Raw genomic sequence first — 20,921 nt, 5'->3', positions numbered from 1 at the left:
TTGTATTCCACTTCCTTCCTAAATAGAGACAATGCTGCATTGAAAATCTTTGTACAGTTGTCTCTTTCCAGAGTAATACACGGAATAGGGGCTATGGGTCAAAGGACATGTGCTTTCACCATTTGGATAAGTTCTGTCAAAATGCCCTCTAAAAGAAAATGATAGCAATTTACACTCCCACCAGAAGGGTACAAGATTACTCACTCGCCCCTCCTGGTATTAAATGTTTGCCAAACTGATGAGCCAATAATGCCATGACGTATTTCAGTGGGTAGACCATAAATTTCACATTTACTGGACATTTGCTTTTCTTGGCCTGTGAATTCAATGTTGTTATTCTTTGTCCCTTTTCTGCTGTGTTGTTTGACTTTTTCTCATTCATTTTTGGAGGGCCTCACGTGTTTTCCATCCCCATGCTCCCTTTCCTTCTTCCGTGCTTTATTTTTCTACATAACCTCCATCTGACATACTGCTCATTTATTTATCATCCCTCCCTCCTCACCCAATTAGAACATAAGAACCAGTAGTGCAGGAATTTTGTCATTTGTTCATTCTAATGTTTCCAGCACCTAGGAGAGTATCTGGCACATAGTAGGTTCCCCCTAATTAATTGTTCAATGAATGAATGAATAATAACCCTTTATCTACTCTTTATTTTTCAAATATTTTCTCCACGTCTGTCACTGGCCCTTCACCTAGGTTTACAGTGAGTTTGATCAGAAAATTTTAATTTATATGAGATCAGATCTCTCTGTCCTTTCACATATGGCTTTTGTGTTCTGCATTATGCCTAAGACCTTTTTTTTTTCCTTAAATCTTTTGATCCCCTTCACCCATTTCTCTCACCTCCATGCCTCCTGTCTCTGGCAACCACCAATCTGTTTTCTGTATGTATGAGCTTGTTGGTTTTTTTTTTTTTTAATTCCACATGTAATTGAGATCATATGGTATTTGTCTTTTTCTGTATGACTTTATTTCACTTAGTATAATGCCCTCAAGGTCCATCTGTATTGTCCCAAAAAGCAAGATTTCATTCTTTTTTCTGGCTGTAATATATATATTTCTTTATCCATTCATGCATCATTGGACACCTGGGTTGTTGCTATATCTTGGCTACTGTAAATAATGCTGCAATGAACGTGGGGGTGCATATATCTTTTTGAGTTGGTGTTAGAAGAGAAAGTAGAGGAAATATTCCAGAAAATATAACAAAAAAGACAAGAGTGGGCTTGAGGTTTTATTTAAGAAAAAAAAGTGGGGGATATTTAAGAAAATTAGGGAGTTGATCCTGCAGATCTAACATCTGAATAATAAGATTTCCAGAGTGTGGGAAGGGAGAAAGTGGGAAAAGAGGATGAATGAAAAAGAGAAGAATTTATCAGTGAAATAGAATAGAAGGTAATTCCCCAGAATTGAAGATAATGAGCTTCTAAACTGAAAGGATGCACTGAATGCTCAACACAGTAGATTTTAGAACACACACACTAAGCCAGACACAGAAATTTACATATTGTGTGATGGTATTTAGATGAAATATCCAGAATAGGAATGCACAGAGAGAAAGCAGATGAGTGATGGCTGGGGCTGGGAAGGGAGGATGGGAGGTAAACCCTTAATGAGCATGAGGTTTCCTTTTGGGGTGGTGAAAATGTTTTGGAACTGGATGGACGTTGTGGTTGCATAACATTGTGAATGTACTAAATGCCACTGAATTGTTCTCTTTAAAATGATTATTTTGTGTTATGTGAATTTCACCTCAAAAAAAAAAAAAAGAAAGAAAAGGAAAAAGACCATGTTCTGAGTATATGAAATTTAAGAACACCAGGGATAGAGAGAAGATTCTGAAAATGGCCAAAGAGAAACAAAGGATCTCCTACTCTATTAGTCATAATAAACTGAATTATAATATAGCAATAAATAAACTTCTGAAATCTAAATGACTTAATTCAACAAATATTTTTTTTGCACTCATGCTACATGTCCATGGTGAAGGAGAGAACACTGTTTCATGTTGTTATTCAGGGATCTAAGTTCACGGAGCCTTTACCATCTTATGATAAAGAATTTTGCCATCTCAGCAAAGAAGATAGGAGAATAGAAAATTCCTACTCTTTCTTAAATACTTTGGCCCTGGCTAGAACCAGTCATGTGGACCTCCCTTAGTGCTAGGGAGTTTGGAACATGCAGTCCCCCATGTGCTCAGAAAGGGCAAGCACAGCCGACTTTGCTGAGCACAAGAAGTCTCTACCATGCATACTGAGGAACAGGACTCACCATCTCATTTGAAGCTAGAAGACAGTAGAACAATGCTTTCAAAATTTTGAAGGAAAAGTATTTCCTGTAGAATTGTGTATCTAGTCTAACCATCGGTCAAATGTGAGAGTAGAACACTAATATTTTCAGAGGAACAAAGTCAAAGCGTTTACCTCTGTCAACCCCTTCAGGAAATTAACTGAGGATATGTTACATTAAAACAAGGGAATAAAACAGGATGAGAAAGATATAGGTTCTGGGGGTAGGGGATTTTGGATACAGCCCAGACTAGAGCAGAAAGATTAAAGGGCTGGGGGAAGAACGGACAGGGATATATAATGTGATGGATTACCTGATATGTTTGACAGTGTTGAGAGTTTTTATGGTTCTATGACAACTTGGAGGGGGGAAAAAGAGGTTACAGTAATCTTGGAACAGGTTAAGTGGTTGAGTGGTGGGCGTAAACCAAGCTGCATTGGGTTGAAGAGTGAAGGAATAGAGAAATGACTTTACATACTGCGTAAGTGTAAATTCAAGGAGACCAACTGACATACAGGATTAAATAAAGGAATATACAGAATAGATATCCTTCTCAATGAAATGTAGAATATGGAGATCTGAATTTAAGTAAATTATAAAGAAGCTACATTATACATTTAGAGAATCCCCTATAAAACAAAACAAAGCAGTATTTGTTTTAATATCTTTAAAAATGATTCATTTTACTGAAGCATGTCATATGTGCATCTCTGCTGAATCGTATCAATAGGGAAAAGTAAACTATTGGTATAACATAATTTATATTCTTTATTTAAATAAATATTTTCTCAGAATTCCTTTATTTCAACTTCTTATCCTTGATTTAAAGAGGGTTTCTTTCTTTGTTCTGAGTCCTTTTTTAAAAGGTCTAGGCTTTTTAGATACGGTAAAAACTAAAGAAAATAAAAGACAAATTGTCCCCCTACCTCCAGATTTCTCCATTAATCTCATTGCTCTATTATAGTTTGAGTTTTCTTAGTTCTCCTTCCAGCTTCAAGTTTTTGTACAAGCCTAGTCATGGGAGTAATATTATCATCTTTAAATTTGGTCATGGAATGTGTTACACTGCCCCGCTCAGGGAAATGCTACTCGGTTTGGGCTTGGATAGTAACGTTTGTTTTCTTTGGCAGAGAAGCTGATCGTCGAGGGGCATCTAACCAAAGTGGTAGAAGAAACAAAGCTTTCAAAAGGTTCGTTTTCTGTGGGTTTTCTGTGGGTTTTGAGCACTCTTTTGGATAATGAAGGTTAGTGTACATTTCCAAGGTCATAGTATTTTAACCATCAATTTATTTCTTATAGGTCACCAGCTGCAATCCAGTAACAGTATCATATAATATAAAATAGTTGGAGTTCTGTCTTAAGAAGGGTATCTTAATTAGAAAGTTTCTTTTTAAATGGGTATATATATATGTATTTTTTTAAAAAGTGCTTGACATAGGTTTCATTAGGTTTTAAAAGCTTTGCTCTGACCTGTCTCACTTCTAGCATTATTTTCAGCTTTGATATTTGGTATTTGTTATATTTGATATAAAATTTTAATTAAGCACAACATAAATCTTTTTTGAAACAACAGGTGAAAAATGCTTGCAGTTCTGTTTCTTTGATAGTCGTACCTTTAACATTCCTTATGAAATTTAATATTTTCTTAATTTTTGGCATATGAATTTGATTTAAACAAGTGATTATGTAGCACCTTCTTATATTTATAATGTGTAGTCTTAAAATTGCCTGAAATAGTTTATTCTATTAATTCTCTTCTGTTACAATTGTCAGAGAAGAAAAGTACATTTTAAAGCATTATATTGTCAAATCACTCTTATGCATTAGGGAAATTGGACAAATAAATTTGGTGTGATATGCTTATTATCATTTTAGGACTTTCATCAGAACCTACCAGTATAAAGTTTATAAGTAGATTCACAATCTTTTTGGTCAGTTAAAACAATGAGTGATAAAAGTTTGGAATACTCCGTTTCAGTACATTCTGTTTTATGAAAGTAACTGGATCCATTTTGTCTTTTAAAAATATTTAAAAGGAGAATGTTATTTCAAGTATCTGGTGGCGTCCATTCTGAATTTTGTGCATGGCAGATGCCATATTTGGGGAAAGAATGCATAGAATATGCATCACTAATATTGTTCTGGCAAACAGGCATTGGGTTTCAGAGCAGTGAACTATTTTTAGTACATGTGGTAATTTATTTCATCTAATTAAAGTGAGATGAGAACAGATTTTAACATAGCTGTTACTTCACCACCCTAATACCTATTCAGATTAGTTGAATAGCCAGCACACTGAAGTGGAAGTAGAGCCTTAGAAGAAAATCAGTCCTTTAACTAAAGAAAAATATCTTGCTACTTTAGTGCTTCTATTTAATGCATTCTGAATTAGAATATATTTGCTTGAAATTATGCGATGTCATTATTGAAAAAGATTTGTGCCATCTTTACTGATTTGCTTTTGAAACCTGGCTATAAAATATGTGTTGAAAGCTTTAAAGAGCATGCATTTTGATCCAGCAATTCCACTTCTGGGTTTTTATATTAAGAAACAAATTGGACAAATATGCAAGGGTATTTGCTGTAATGTTTTAAAAGCAAAAAGAGGAAAACAGAAATATCCAGTAATGGGGCATGTAGTAAATAAATTATAGCAAGTAAGTCCATGCAAGTGAAAAAATACATCCTTTAAGAATGATCATACAGATCCAGGTTTTATATACCCAGAGATTTTTCTGTCAGCGGTCAACATTTTACAAGCATTTCTCACAGTTAACATGCAGAGGTACACTAATCCTTGTAACAAACTAGGTGGCTGAGATAAGTTACATTTTAAATGCTTTATATCCAGCTATAAAGTATTTCTTTTGGATTTGGCTAAATTGTTTTATTTTTAAAAAGCTTTCATGGGTGATAGAATTTGATAGAATTTCTTTTCTGTATTGAAAATAACAGTTGCTAGAGATTGCCAATTACCAGGTATTGTAAGTCTTAGTATTTCTTTCAGATATTTCACCTAATGCAAAATGTAATCATAGGTTGCTGTGCTTTCTGTGTAAACCTTAACTCAACCAGCGGTCATTGTATGTTTTCTGTAGCCTTAGGGTGGAAGTTGAAAGAATACTAGTAGGTAAAACAGATGGTTTCAACTCCAGGTTCCTCCACTAACTAGCTAGCTATATGCCCTCAGGCAGCTTACTCTTTAAACTTCAGTTTCCTCATTTGTAAAATGGAATTGACAATATTTAACTGTGGGAATTTGTGGGAATTTAAGGAAATGTTGCTTTTAAAGCAAGAAGCGTTATTCTGGTATTCGACCAATGTTAGTTTTCATTTCCCTTCTTGCTTGCTTTTCAACTAATGGTTCCATTGGTGTAGAAAGTGGTCTGTGGCCAGTATGTTTGTTTTGTCCAACCATCATTTTGTGTTCTCAGAGATAGAGTGAAAATACTCACCTTGTTGTAGACTTTCCAGTTTGGGAACAGTTTTGGTATTGATGTTGGTAGCTATTCTTCTGTTTCCTTCTCTATATTATTGGTATGTATCTTAGTGATTAAGTACTGCATAGGAAATCAACCAGTAAGGATTTTTTAATACTAGGAAGTTGGGTGCCACCTCATATAGCTAAAGAATGGTGTTTTGAAAGAGACATTCTGCCTCTCATTTGTTGTGTCCTGTGTTTCATTCTTGAATAGATTTGATTTGCCTCCATATAATAATTATAATATCAGGACATAACAATGATGGACCATGATTTGACTTGTCTTCTTACTTAAAATCGATTCGAGCCTTCAAACATCCTCTCTTTGGAGCACCTACTATGTACTGAACACTCTTCTCTGCAATGGGGATATAGCAGTTAACAAAGCAGACAAAAGTCCCTACCCTCATGGGACTTATATTCTAGTAAGATCTTAATGGAAGATTTGGTCCCACCTTTAATTTTACCTTCCTGGCTGATACTCTAAACAAAAAATAGAAGTTCCTTCTAAGCCAGAAGAATACTTTTGAAAATATATTCTTCTTGTTTTACCTCAGTATCTTGATCATAAAATTGCCAAAAATATTAAAATCAGAAGAGAGTCATTTTTTTATTCTCCCAGAGTGGTTCCTTTTCCATCTGTGTATAGATTAGATGTATTAGCCTGCTTTGTTTGAGACTGTAACTTTGTGATTAAAACTAGAACATTCAGAAATGTCTGATTATAGCACGCTGAATGCACCAGAGGTCATAGATTGGATTCCCATGGGTCTCCATGGTCAGTGACTTCACTTCTAATCTAAGCTCTGTGTCTCTCAGCAGTTGGCCTTTGACTAGAAATGGCAGTGAGAAAAGAAACAAAAGGCTTCTTGTAATCTATCACCTATTTCATAAATTAAGCCACAAATTCTAGGGATGTTCTTAATGGAATAGCCATAAGAAGTTATATTCTAGTATTGTGTTAAGTATATTTTAATATTAATTAATGGTTTTAGATATGTTTCTGATTACTTTCCAAATGGAAAATATCTCTTGATTTAGTTGGTTTTAAAACGATATATATTCACAAAAATTTTCGAACAATGTATGACAATACGAAGTTAGTAAATATCTGCCATGTCTCTACCTCCAGAAGTGACAATGGGTATCTCTGTTATGGATCTTTCCAGAGTTGAATAAATATTACAGCTGAAAATTCATAGCTAAATGTATAGCTATTTTCAATATAAATGGGGTACATATTATACATACTGTTCTTTAACACCCCTTATATTTACTTAATAGTAAGGAATACATCTTGAATATTTTCCATTCCATAATGAACCATGCTGCAGTGAACATCCTTATATATACTATATGTAGTCTGCTTTTCCTTTAGAAAAGTACTAGACGTGGATATGCACATTTAAATTTTTGATATGTGTTACCACAAACAACAGCCATAACATTATAAAAAATAATCATATACTCAGTGAATTTATAATCTAACTAAAGAAATAAGATACCTAAATACACATAGAATGATATAAAATAGAACATGATTAATTACAAAATCATAGGACACAGAGAAGATGCAGTAAGAAGGAGCAGCATGCTGGAGAAATGAAGACTGCCTTAGAGGCGATGGGGCTTAACCTGTATCTTACGGAGTGAATAGGCCAAGTAGAGAGAATGGTCATTGAGTTTAGTGAAATATCAACTCAAGCAAAGAATTAGAGGTTATAGTGAGCATGTTTCAGCCCTGCAAAGAGGCTAGCCTGACTGTGACAGAGCTCATGTGTGAATTAATGCAGGGACCAAATTATAGCCAAATCCTGGGATGTAAAGCTTGGCTGAGACCTTGTGGAGAATGGGGAGATGCTGTAGGATTTTGGTCAGAGAAATGACCATCTCTGTAAACGGTATTCTAATGCATGCCATAATACATGCAGGTGTACGATTATAGATAAGGGTCTACAGCTTAATTGTCAGTCATCTTTAATAAATTGTTGGGCTTATAGTTAGGAATTTTGAGAGCAACTTGTTGAAAACAAGCCCTAGGATGTCTTTATTGGCTCAGGCAGCATACCACTGGCATATAATCCCAAAACTTTTTTTAAGTCTTTCTCAATGTTGTTCAGGTACAGTTATATTTTTTTAAGATATAAAAGGCTGTTGATTTTCTTGTTTTAAATATCATTTTTATAACAGTTGTGATTTTAGAGTTTTATATAAATATAAATATTACTAAGTATAACTATTGCTAAGGCAACCTAACTAGTGTTTTTATATAAGAGAGCCATTTCCTTGCATCATCTTCATACAATGTCCACATTGTCTTGGAATTTTGCTATATTTGTTGCAGTTCTCTGAATACTTTAGCAAAGCTTGCTTCATTTTTGTTTCTAATTGGCCAGTGGACAGCCTTGACAAAAGCCCCAGCCCTCTGCACAGCAGACACGATCCACATTATAATTTAATATGAGCCACGTGTAATAACCAGCATTCCATTTTGGACTAGAGTGGTGAAGAAGTAAGAGATTCAGTGACCTCAGTTAATTTTAAAAGTATTTTGCATATCAGTAGATTAGAGCACTCAAAGCCTGAAGAAGTTTTATTGCTAAGGTTGTAATGAGATTTTACTTTCATTTTTTTCTTGGTAGAAAACCAGGCAAGAGCAAAAGAATCTGATTTGTCAGATACTCTGAGTCCAAGCAAGGAAAAAAGTAGTGACGACACTACAGGTGAGTTGTAACCTAATGTTTGCCAATCTACAGATGGTATTGTTACTGGCTGAGTAGTTGAGGTATGCAGGTTAATGTGGGTGGAGATTTCAAAGTTTGTGTTTGGGGGAAAAGCAGTTTCCATTTTTGAAGTTACTCCCTTGAATCTTGGATATATTGTTAAAATTACTTTCAACTGTCCAAATACGATAACTGTGTAAATATCAGTTATTTATTTTGAGAGTGATAGCTTGAGGGTGGAGCTGATTACCGTTTGTAATTATCTTTTTTGCCTCCTGCAGACGCCCAAATGGATGAGCAAGACCTAAATGAACCTCTTGCTAAAGTGTCCCTATTAAAAGGTACTTTAACATGTTTTAATGGCTTTTTTTTTTTAAGTTTTTATTTATTTATTTGACGCAGAGCGAGAGAGAGAGAGAAAGTGAGTGTGCACAAGCATGGGGAACGGGAACGGCAGTTAGGGGAGAAGCAGGCTCCCTGCTGAACAAGGAGCCCAATGCTGGGCTCGATCCCAGGACCCTAGGATCATGACCCGAGCCAAAGGCAGCTGCTTAACCAACCAAGCCACCCAGGCGCCCCTTTTATGACATTTTAAACCAAGGCATCAGATTCACCCTTTGTCATATGTATAATGTGAAGTTTTAAATTTAGTTAAGAGATTAAGACAGGTTCTCTAAAGTAGCAGGAACTAAAATTTAAAATGTTGGCATTGGTGCCAATGCTTCAAACAAAAATATTTAAATCGTAAAATAATTTGGATCAGTCAAGGTTATAGAAGGGCAAAGTGGTAAGAGGTAGAACATGAAATGCAGCTGTAATTTTTTTGTGTTTACCTTGATATCTCTGATAGAAGCTCATTAGCACTTTTGACATAAATTAGGAAAAGTTGAAAATATTAATATTCTTGAAAGAACTAACTGCCTGTTTGCTCTGTTGTCATACGGTAGCAGTTGTAAATTTCCTCATTTTCTGGTCCTCCTCATCCTCCAGTAAATATACCCAGGTTCTTAGGACACTCTTCTAGAAATAGGTAGGGCTAAGATAAGCAATGCATGTAACAAACTTTTACTTGTGTCACTTCTAAGTGAAAACTACATTTATTTGTTGATAGTTACTTGTTGAGACTGAATTGGGTAGTAAATAAATCAGCATTTATAGAAGTGTTTTTAAAATAGAGTGCCTTGGATGGCTTATTGATAAATTTGTGATTATCAGCATTTAGTCTCTTTTATATTGCCTTTTGTATTACAAGAATAGTTGACATACAAGTTCAGCCCTGTGGGTTAAACATATTGTTAGCAGTAGAGTAACACCAGGCAGCTGTCTGGAATCAGCAAAACAGCCTATGAAGTTTCTCTATGTAGAGATGCCTATGCTTCTGGCTGGGCTTTTAAGGAGTCTCTTAGTCCAGACCCCAGGTTTTGGATTATGTAAGGAAGGAAGCCTTAGTTTCACCCTGCATAACCCTGCCGCTGGCTTACTTGTCAATGATGGGAACTGGGGGAGAATCCCAGATTCTCTTACAGGTTCTTAGTCTAGGCATCCTGGCCTTCTCTTCTCCCCATGGAAACTGAAGCTCACATTTCTCTTTGAGCCACCTTTGACTGAATTCCATTACTAAGGGAAGTTCTGAGCATTATTGGCCCAGGCAGCACAATTGTCACTGTCTTTAAGTACAATCATAGTTTCCAGCACTTTTCAAGCACTCTTACTGACCTGCACTCTTCCCAGGTGACCTTTGGTGTTGATGAGGCATGCTTTTTTCCTAGTATGATAATAGTACATCTAAGTTAATGTTTGCATAGTCCGGAAATCTCATCTTGGAGCATTTCTGATTCTTCTCAGAAATTCAGTACTGTTACTGATGCTGAAAAACTGTCAGAACCCCTGGGCCTTTGTGGGAACAGAGAAACAAGAAGGGAGGTGAATGAGTAATGAGCACCTGTCATTCAAAAGTAGCTGTTTTTATGGTCTTTTTTACTGTAGAAATCTCCCAGAAATCTTTTCAGCAACCAAGTGCAGATTGATTTATAAGTAACATTTATGCTTGTGTTAATTATATTCAGCTGTTATTAGTGCTCTTGTGATTTTATGTGTCAGTCTGTTTTGGATTTTATTTTTATCCCCTTGCCTACCACAATGCCAGATGTTCAGTAAAACTCAGTTATTTGTTGAATGAATTAATAATAGACCTCTTACATCAAAGTTAAAAAACCATAAGAGCATTAGGAATGTAACACACTCTAGCCAAGAAGCTAAAAGTCAAAGAGCTCTGGGTTCAGTCCTAGCTCTGCCATGTATTTATAATTTGCCCTTGGGGGCAAGTTGCTTCACCCCTCTGTGCTTCCGGTTTTTTCATTTGTCTTATTGGGGCTTACTGTGAGGATTAAATGAAATAATGCGTGTAGATCACTTATTATGCATAACATGTTACGCATCATAATGAAGACCCTGCTAATAAGAATGATGTTGGTGATTGATAAAAGCAGACATATCTGTTAAAGAGTAGCTTTTCATTAATTAAATAAAATGGTGGTGTTTAAAAAAATATATTTCCTACTATATCTTTTAGGGAAAAGCGGTTGGTGGTGGTGGATCTTTTCCAATTAATAATGCATTTGTTTGTTTACTCTGCCAGATATCAGGAAAACCTTTTTTTAATCCTTGAATCCCATAGGAAGGCTAACTTGTATCTGTGAAAGTGCCCATCCTATAGGCTGAGGAGCCAGACTCAAGGAAAAGGGACTGAGGGGGGAGTTGTAGGAGGGAAGAAGACTAGAAAATATGAGGTGCCTATGTAGGGAGGGTGGGTGGACAGATGCTGCTAATGATTGCTTGGGTGCCATAGGTAAAGATGGGTCAGAGTTTTCCTAACCGTACTTGAAGTTAAGGTGACAAAAACAAAAACAGAATCCCAAAACTTTCCTTACATTTCTACAGGATTGCAACTTTTGTTAGTGAAGTAGTATCTTTACCAACACCCCTTAAAAGGTTTTGCAGCTGACTGTTAAGTCAATCAGTGATTAGATATAAAGAAAAATCTCCCGTTAGAAACAGGCATATTTTAGGGGCGCCTGGGTGGTTCAGTGGGTTATGCATCTGCCTCCGGCTTAGGTCACGATCCTGGGCTCCTGGGATCAAGCCCCACATGGGGCTCCCTGCTCAGCAGGGAGTCTTCTTCTCCTCCTCTTCTCCCTCTCTCGCTCTCTCAAATAAATAAAACCTAAAAAAAAAAAAATAGGCATATTTTAAGAGTCTCCAAGAAACAGTCACCATAGCCCTGAATGGTTGTTTTTCCATTGCTTTTCTTTTCTTTTTTTTTTTTAAGATATTTATTTATTTATTTATTTATTTATTTATTTATTTATTTGATAGATAGAGCATGAGCATGAGCAGTGGAGAGGAGACAGAGGGAGAGGGAGAAGCAAACTCCTCACTGAGCAGGGAGCCTGATGGGATGTGGGGCTTGATCCCAGGACCCCAGGATCATGACCTGAGCCAAAGGCAGATGCTTAACTGACTGAGCCACTAGAGCACCCTATTTTTCTTTTGTAAGAATTGTATAAGTTCTTAAAAATAATACATTCTGGCACTTACTAGAAACTCCTGGCTTTTGGTTGGTTGTGTGTGGTTATGCATTGTAATCTCTATAATTAGGTTCAGTAGGCTGATAGAACTTTTCTCTTAAATGAAGGATATCAATTATTCGCCATGGTGTTAACCATCAGAGTTGTAGAAAGTAGCCCCTTTATTTTCCTCATTGAAACCCTGTGCCTGACTTCTTGAACCACTATTTTTAAATTTTATTTTCCCTTTTAAAAAACAGCCAATCTTTATTTAGAATTACAAAGTGTGCTACTTTTCATGTTAGTCATCTAGGATTAGGAAAAGAATCTGAAGTAGATTAAATATTCACCATGAGATATAAATAAAATGATGATAGCAATAGTATCTTTTTCCTGAAATATTATGTTCAATTTATGCTATTTCTGAAGGAGAAATAAAGATGTGGCTTGAACCACAGGTTTTTATATGCTTAATCATTTCCCCAAAAAAGGGAAAAGGAAACCGGAGTTCAGTCCAAGTAGTACCTGATGCAAGTTTGCTCTATGTAAGGAACTGTGCCAGGGACTCCAGTGGTTTCAAACTCTGATAAGACCATCCTTGGGGTTTGAGGAGTTTCTAGTCAAATTGATGATAGGAGAGGTATAGATAATAAGCTGCTTCTTTGTGGTTGTTGCCATGAAGAGTTCAAGAAAGGAGAAAGAATGTCCACAGTTTTTGTGTTTCTTTTTGTTTATCTTGGAAGATGGGCAGGAAAGGCAATTTGAGGCTCATGAAAGCAGTATCATTTGAGATGACCCTGAAAGTGTGTCATACCACATATGGCCTATTTAGTGACAACCAATCCTGAATCTGGTTGAGATTCTAGATCCAACTGCCAACTTGCAGGATGTGTAAAGAACTATAGACGTATTCTAAATGAAAGTGGTGGGGATACAACAGCAAAATCCAGAAAGTGGAGAATTTTATAGGGCACACAAAAGTAAATTGCAAGGTTTGTAAGAAAAAAGGAAGAAGGATGGGGAAACCTATCAATTAGATTTAAAAGATGTGTCAACTAAATGCAATGTGTGAACCTTGTTTGGAACTTCATTCACACAATCCAACTCTAAAAGCGTTTGAGACAGTGGGAAAATTTTAATACTGACTAGGTACTTGATATTAAGGAGTTGCTCATGATTTTAAATGTGATAATAGCATAGCATTACAGTTCTCATTAATTTTTTTGTTGTTCCTATCTTTAGAGATGATCTCGATATAGATTTTTTTAAGTGGATAGGATTATAAGAAAATCGAGATACATTCTTAGAAAAAGGAAATATTAAAAACCACAAGCTTAGGTAATATGGGTTGGGTTTGACAAGTATAATTAAAGTCTGTTCACATAATCATTTCAGTGTTTTTAGGTCGGGGTGACTCTTTTGGCAGAATTCTGTAGCTTCTGAATGCAGAAATGGTATGGTCAGACCTGTATTTTGAGGGGATTTGTTGGATGAACTGGAATGGGTAGAGGCTGGAAATAAGGCAACCAATTAGGAGGCTTAGGTAATCATTGAGAGTCTGAGCTAGGACGGTTTCTGTGGAAATTTAAACAGAAGAGCAAAATCCAGTTTGGGTCCCTGTTGTTCTGTACTGTATCATCTTTCCTTTGGTAATCTTATCTCAGATCTGTAGGCTTAAGGAACTGAATATGAGAGATAAATGGAAGTTAGATATAATTCCAGCATTTGATGCGGAGTTACTGAAAGGATGGTAGTGCTATTGACAAAAATAGTATTTCTGGAAGTATGGGTGTCCTGGTGGGGAAAGTGATGGTTTAAGTTTGAAGCAGTCTTGAACAGGAAGGATGACTTAACAATAGGTTCTGGTTTGCCTGGAACCATTTATGTCCATTGTCCCAGCACAATTATTAAAAGTGCTTCCTTTCACATTCAAAGGTGTCCCGGCTTTGTATTGTCATCCTAGGGACCAGAGATGCAGTTGGAAGTGCAAGATAGGAAGTAGGACTAGAAAGTCATTTTCATTTATTTCTGAGACTTTTATTGACCCAGGAAATACAGAGATAAGACACAGGAGGAGACTGCAGTCTTCTAGAGGAAAAAAGATATGTGGATAGTGTAGTAAGTGTTTTAATGGGTGTGATAGAAACTTTGGACAGCACAGATAACTTCCTGGCTAGGGGCAGGGATGGGATAGAGCAGTAGTCAGGATGGCTTCCCAAATGGGATAGTTAAAGGTAAGTGAGAATATGCCAAGAAGGGAAAGGGAGCCATGCATTTCTTTAAAATACTATTTACATTTACAAGTAGTAATAATGTTTAAAGTCAGAATAGCATCTGTCAGTGAGGAAGTGTACAGGAACACAAGTGTGATGGAGCACAGACTGTGTGGGACGAATGTGATGAAAGATAAGACTTGGTCAGACAGAAGGCAGTAACATGTTTGGGAATTCTGTGCATAAGGGTGACCATAATAGCAGGGGGAATTTATGGAGAAAGAAAAGGACAGTGGTGGGGTGGACAGAGGAGCCAACAAAAGAACCAGTTGTGAAGAACCTGGCTGAAGGGATGGCAAACGGGTGGAAATCAACAGTTAAAGGCTGCTGCCAAAGTTAAATTCACAGTTAAATTCGTAGTTAAAAATGCCACCTAGGACTGTCTCACATGGCTGCACATACCTATGAGGGAAAAATGGTCCTTCCCCTCTGTGATGGTTGTTCTCATCAGACCTTCCAAAGGGAGGAGTGGTCATAGTAGAAAGAGGGTGCACCCACCTGGCCAGCTGCCTCAGATCACTTATTTTAAAAAAAATAATAATTCCATTCAATTCAATTAGCCAACATATAGTTCGTCATTAGTTTCAGATGTAGAGTTCAGTAATTCATCAGTTGCATATAACACCCAGTGCTGATCACATCACATGCCCTCAGACTGATCACTTCTATTTGTTGATGAGGTAGCAAACATGGCTGCAACAACCTTCGGCAAACATGCATGTGCAAAATAAAATAGGAAGAAGTGCTTTGATTAGGCCCTTTCCCAAGTGGTTCAGAGTATCTCAGCCATGTTTAGAGCAAAGGTCAGAATTTAAGTTAAACCTCCAGTCACTTTTCTGAAGAAGTAGTGACACGAAATTTTATTTAGGATATCTTGTAGGTATTCTGTGTGCCAGGGCTGGTTCATTTAGTGGGTTCTTGTATGGCATGGATCTCTTTACAGAATTTAGCTTTATTCTGAGAAAAGCTGGCCTGTGGCCCAGACTGTATACACCAGGCAGTTCTAAGGATACATCATTTATGTTAGGGAGAGAACAGATTCTGTTAATCTTAACACCTCATCATGGTTCCTAAAAAACATTTATTTCTGTTTGACTTACACATCTAAATAAAATGGATTTGGCTCAGAAAGTCTTTCACTTATCTTCATCTAAACACTTTCCACCAGTACTCATCACAACACTTTTCACAAGATTGTGAAGTAGATTGATACAGAGAATCCCTTTCCATGACAAAAGTCAGCACCATGAGAGTAGACCCAAGCCATAGTAAACTAATGCATTTTCCCACATAACCATATGAAATACAATGTGCCCTTGGTCAACCTTAGCACAAAAAGACTTAGCATTTGGGGGGTGCCTGAGTGGCTCAGTTGGTTAAGCATCTGCCTTCAGCTCAGGTTATGATCCTGGAGTCCTGGGATCGAGCCCTGCGTTGGGCTCCCTGCTCAGTGGAGAACAGGCTTCTTCCTCTGCCTGCTGCTCTGCTGCTTGTACTATCTCTCTCTCTCACTCTCACTCTATCTCAAATAAATAAAATCCTTTAAAAAAAATTAGCACTTGGTTTTCTGAAAAGAGAATCTGCACACTACTTGATTAGTTTGCATGGTCATTGTGTGTATTAAATTTAATTTGTAAAGATTTTTGTTCAGTATCTTCACTTCTGTGATCAAACGCTGTATAGAGTTTGTACGTGTCCATTATGACATCTTATCTGCTCTAATTAAAATGCTGATCCTTTTTATTATATGGTACAAAGAACTAATTTGCAAATAGTAAATCTCTATGTTAGCACAGTTTATTAATGCCTAGATTATATTTTGTTTCCTGAAATATAATTACTTACCATAAAATCTGTTCCATTGTTTTTAGTTTAAAAAGCAAGTATTAGTTTTGCTTCACAGCATCACTGATCAAGGGAATTGTTATGCTGCAGACAAGAACTGTCTGCTTTCATAGACCTTAAAGGTGGATTATATATGATTCTTCATTTATAAAAAGGATCCCCTTCTTCAAAATGAAATAGTTCTCTAGTAATTGTATTAATTCATTTATGATTATTATGTTTATTTTTTTAATCTACACATTTAAATGCAAATCTTTGGTTATCTTGTATATTAATCAGTTAAGTGCTCACTGTATGTCTACCATTGTATTAGATGGAGTACAGTATGTCCCAGGTAGTATGGAACATAAGCGTAAAGCATATGCATTTAACATTTGTTACTAAGAAGAAATCAATGACAGGAATCCTCTTATTTCTAGAGAAGTAAGAGTTAGTTGTTAGGAAAGCATACTAATTAAAACTAATTTCTATCATATAACTAAGAAGTTACTATGATTTATGGGAAAGAGTTGGGCTAGAGTGAGAATTCTAGTCCTATCTCTACCCCTTTCCAGATGTGTAAGCCATTTCAGATCTCTGGACCTTTATTTCCTCATTTGTCAAATGAAGGAGTAGGTCTTTTCCAAAATTCTGTGTATCTCTGTGGATTCATGCTCCTTTTAAAAATGAAGCTAAATGCTATTGAACAGTTAGAGAACTTGCAAAGAGCTTACTGGTTTGCTTGGGTTTGACTGTCAAGCTCAAAAATCAGACAAGAGACCAATGTGTGCTGGGAGTTAGATGCAGTCAGGGGATTAGATGCAAAGACCTCATTCAGCCTGGGCTTTAAAGAATGGTCAGGCTTGGGGGAGTAAAGGAGATGGCATGAGCAAAGGTACATGAGGAAAGTAGTCTCGTGACTACTACAGAACTACTAAGGAGACTAATAGGAATTGAGTATATTAGGGAGTAATGGAAAATAAGTAATGACTGGATTATGGAGAACTTTAAAAAGTCAGATAAAGATTTCTGCATTTGTTATAAGAGGGAGTCAAAATAGGTTCTTTTTTTTAATTCAGTTAGCCAATATATAGTTTCAGATGTAGTATTCAGTAATTCATCAGTTGCATATAACACCCAGTGCTCATTTAGATCACTTCTTCATCTAAGTAAGAGAATTGCTTTAGTATTCCAATATAGGATAGAATGCAGAGGGTCAGGCTAAGTTAAGGGCAAGAATTTAGACAGCAATGATTAGGGCTTATTCTAAGATTGTAACGTTGGGATTGGTAATTTCAAGAGACCTTTTTTAATTATGAAAAATTTCAAACACAAGAAAAGTTGAAGAGTACCAAAAACACTCATATATGGCCACCACATAGATTCAACAGTCATTAGTGTTTGCCATATTTTCTTTATTTATATGTGTATATATGTAGAAATTTTTCTTTTTAACTTTTTATTTTGATACAATTTCAGACTTAAAGTTACAAGAATAGAACAAAGAATCCCATATACTCTTCATCCAGTCTCCAAATGTTAACCTTTCACTCCATTTGCTGTTACCATTTTACAGAATTTGATTTATCCCTCTCCCTCCTCCATGTACCTTCCTCTCTCTCCCTGAGCCATTGAGAATAAATTACAGAGCCGATAACCTTTATTCCTAAATACGTAAGTGTATATTTTCTGTTTCTCTTACATAGCCACCATACAACTCTCACAGTTAGGAAAGTAACAATGATGTATTACATTATCACATCCACAGACCTTATTCACATCTTGTCAGTTTTCTCAGTAATGTCTTTTATAAAAGAAAACTAATGTCATTATGAAAGAAAATCTTGAGTCATAGTGTATTCACTTGTCATATGTCTTTGGTCTCCTTTCATCCGGAACAATTTCTCAGTTCTTTGTTTATCAGATATTAACATTTTTGAAGAGCACAGTTACTTTGTAAAATGTCCCTCAGTAATAATATTGGACATCAGATCAGGAGGCAACTGATGTTGAATTGTTCTGTCACTGGTGATGTTAACTCTGTATAAATATCCTGTTACTCCTCAACTTTTATCTACTTAGTGTTAGCATCTACTGAGGATTCTTGCCTGAATCAGTTATATATTATAATAGATGTCAAATAGTGATTTCCTAATTCTGTCGTTCTTTCTGCATTTGTTAGCTGGCTTTCTATCATAAGGAGGAGTTTTCTTGTCCCTTCCTTCCCTCATTTCCTTCCTTCATTCTTTCCTTCCTTTCCTTTATCTATATTATTGTGAATTCATGGATTTATGTGTTATTCAGTGGATTATAACCTTTCATTATCATTATTTTCTTTTGATGCTCACATTCTCCCATGTTTGGCCAGTGGGAGCCCCTTGTATCTTTTCAACATGAACCAGTCTTTCTTTGAGCCCTTTGTTACTTTCTAACACAAAAGATGTTCTGCATTCATTTTGTACTTTCCCACCCTTAGCACTGAAATCAACAATTTCTCCAAAGAGCTCTAGTTCTTTTTTAGTGGAGAATAGTATTTAGAAACCAAGATCCGACTATTTGGTGTGCTTATTGTTTCTAGGCCCACTCATAGACAGTTAAGAAATAGATGTATGCATGTACTTATGCCCATACATATGTGTGTATCTATCTACAGAGTTTCACATACCTGTATTTATTTCTACATCTGCATTTGTCTATACATTCAGATCTATTACAGTTCATACTCTAATCCTACCCTACACCACAGGATTAATTCTGTCTTCCCTATTTCCATATCATTAATTCTGTTCTCCAACAGTAAGAAACCTGGCTTTCTTTATCTACAATATATTTATTTATTTGATCACTTTTAGAATACACAAAAAGCAGTTTCAGAGTTACTAACCAGTCCTTCTGTGGAAAAGAAGTCTACATATAGATTTGTTTTTTCTTTGTTATCAAATTATTAGCCTGGAACAGTAGTTCTCAACAAGGAGCAGTTTTACCCCCAAAGGGACATTTGGCAATATATGGACACATTTTGGTTGTTATAACCCAGAGGGAAGGCTGCTGGCATTTAGTGGGTAGGGACCAGGGAAACTTCTAAACATGCTACAGTCTACAGGACAGCCCCCAGAACAAAGAATTATTCAGCCCCAACTGTCAAAAGTGCCAAGGTTAAAAAAAACACAAACATACAACTAAGAAATTACCTATTGAAGGATGTTATGTATGGTTTTTTTGTTTTGTTTTGTTTTGTTTTTTTTTGTTAAACTGCTTGGAAATAAGATGTAGGCATCATGACACTTACCTCCTAAATACTTCTGATAATAAGAACATTGTCCTACATAATGACAAATCCAGAGGTGGGCAGCTAGGTGCAGACTCCAGTGTGTGGTGTTGGAAGAGAAGTTTTGTTGTTACTGTGACAGTGCTCCTGCCACTGGAAAATCTCTCTCTCTCTCTCTTTACATGCCTCCCCCCCTTATCAAGAGACCTTGTAAAGGAAGAATTGATAGGTTGAATAGAATAGGTGAAACCAGAGTCAAATTTCCTTTTCCCTGTAGGAAAAAGTTGGATATAGTCTGAGTATGAAAATATGTGTAAGTACATCTAAGACCTGCTGTGATCATATTGTGAAATCTTATTCTTAGCTTAAAAAAAAAAAAGATTTTATTTTTATTTTTTTAAGATTTTATTTATTTAGTTATTTGAGAGAAAGAGAGAGAGAGAGCACAAATGGGGGAGGGACAGAGGGAGAAGGAGAAGAAGAGGGAGAGACTCTCAAGCAGACTCCTCACTGAGCCTGGAGCCCGCCTTAGGGCTCAATCTCACAACCCTGAGATCACAACCTAAGCCAAAATAAAGAGTTGGACGCTTAACCGATTGTGCCATTCAGGCACCCCAGAGATTTTATTTTTAAGTAATCTCTATACCCAGCATGGGGATTGAATTTACAATCCCAAGATCAAGAGTCACATGCCCTACCAACTGAGCCAGCCAGGTGTCCCTCTTAGCTCTTTTGTAATAAGGTTGTTATGCCTGAGCTACTTGTAAACCAAAGTGATAGTCAAATAGAATGCACTAGAAGAATATGGCCTAACTGATGATATATTTATTTCAGGCAGTGTTCAATAGCAGAAGATTTTAATACAGTGGAAGATGAGGAGAGTTGCAAGAGAGGAAAGAAGGACATTAGGGGAGGGGGTATATTTGAGATGCAATGTTGGATCTAATTTATTTTGATAAAATTATTTGGGTTACATCATTTAATAACTCAGCAAATATTTGTTATGTGTTTAGTGTTGGGGAAATACTGATGACAAAGTGAGCATGGTGGAGATTTCAGCCTGGTTTTTATTTTGTTCTCCACAACTGGGAAAATAATGCTAAAATACTTTTTCTTGAAGAAAAGTTTGTTTTTGTTTTTCCATTTCATTAAGTTCCAAGTGAAATTTTTCTGACTTGTTATCAAGTGATTTCAAAATTGATGAAGAATGGTATATGCCCATTTTACTGAATGTCAAGGCTTACATAAGCTCTACATAGTGAAATGTATAATTTAGTATATATTAATATATATTTTATAATACCATTGCCATGAATTACTAATATATATTTAACTGTACTTGTGTTCTTTCTCCAAGGTAAAATGACTAAAATGCTTAATACAATTTGCTTCTTAATTTTATTTAACTTAGTTGTGCTGTGTTCTTTATGCATGTCTAAACATGAAAGAGATGGCTAATATTTGGTTGTAGAGATTATAGTGTGATACTAACTC

General features: G+C 36.1%; 1 protein-coding gene across 22 annotated transcripts in view; it reads left to right on the top strand.

The window, feature by feature from the left end:
• LOC103674198 (sarcolemma associated protein) overlaps window positions 1-20,921 on the top strand; it is a 142,249-nt gene that overhangs the window by 103,658 nt on the left and 17,670 nt on the right. For all 22 annotated transcript variants that reach the window (XM_040628646.1, XM_040628647.1, XM_008703080.2 and 19 more), the window contains 3 exons: window positions 3,423-3,482; window positions 8,416-8,496; window positions 8,778-8,837. In XM_040628646.1, the coding sequence (XP_040484580.1) occupies window positions 3,423-3,482; window positions 8,416-8,496; window positions 8,778-8,837 (201 nt within the window). The remainder of the gene's footprint in view (window positions 1-3,422; window positions 3,483-8,415; window positions 8,497-8,777; window positions 8,838-20,921) is intronic.

The sequence above is a fragment of the Ursus maritimus genome, unplaced genomic scaffold (genome assembly GCF_017311325.1).
Source record: "Ursus maritimus isolate PB19 unplaced genomic scaffold, ASM1731132v1 scaffold_14, whole genome shotgun sequence".
In the NCBI taxonomy this organism is placed as follows: Eukaryota; Metazoa; Chordata; class Mammalia; order Carnivora; family Ursidae; genus Ursus; species Ursus maritimus.
Note: the sequence above shows the minus strand (reverse complement) of the source record. Positions and strands in the feature narration are given on the sequence as shown.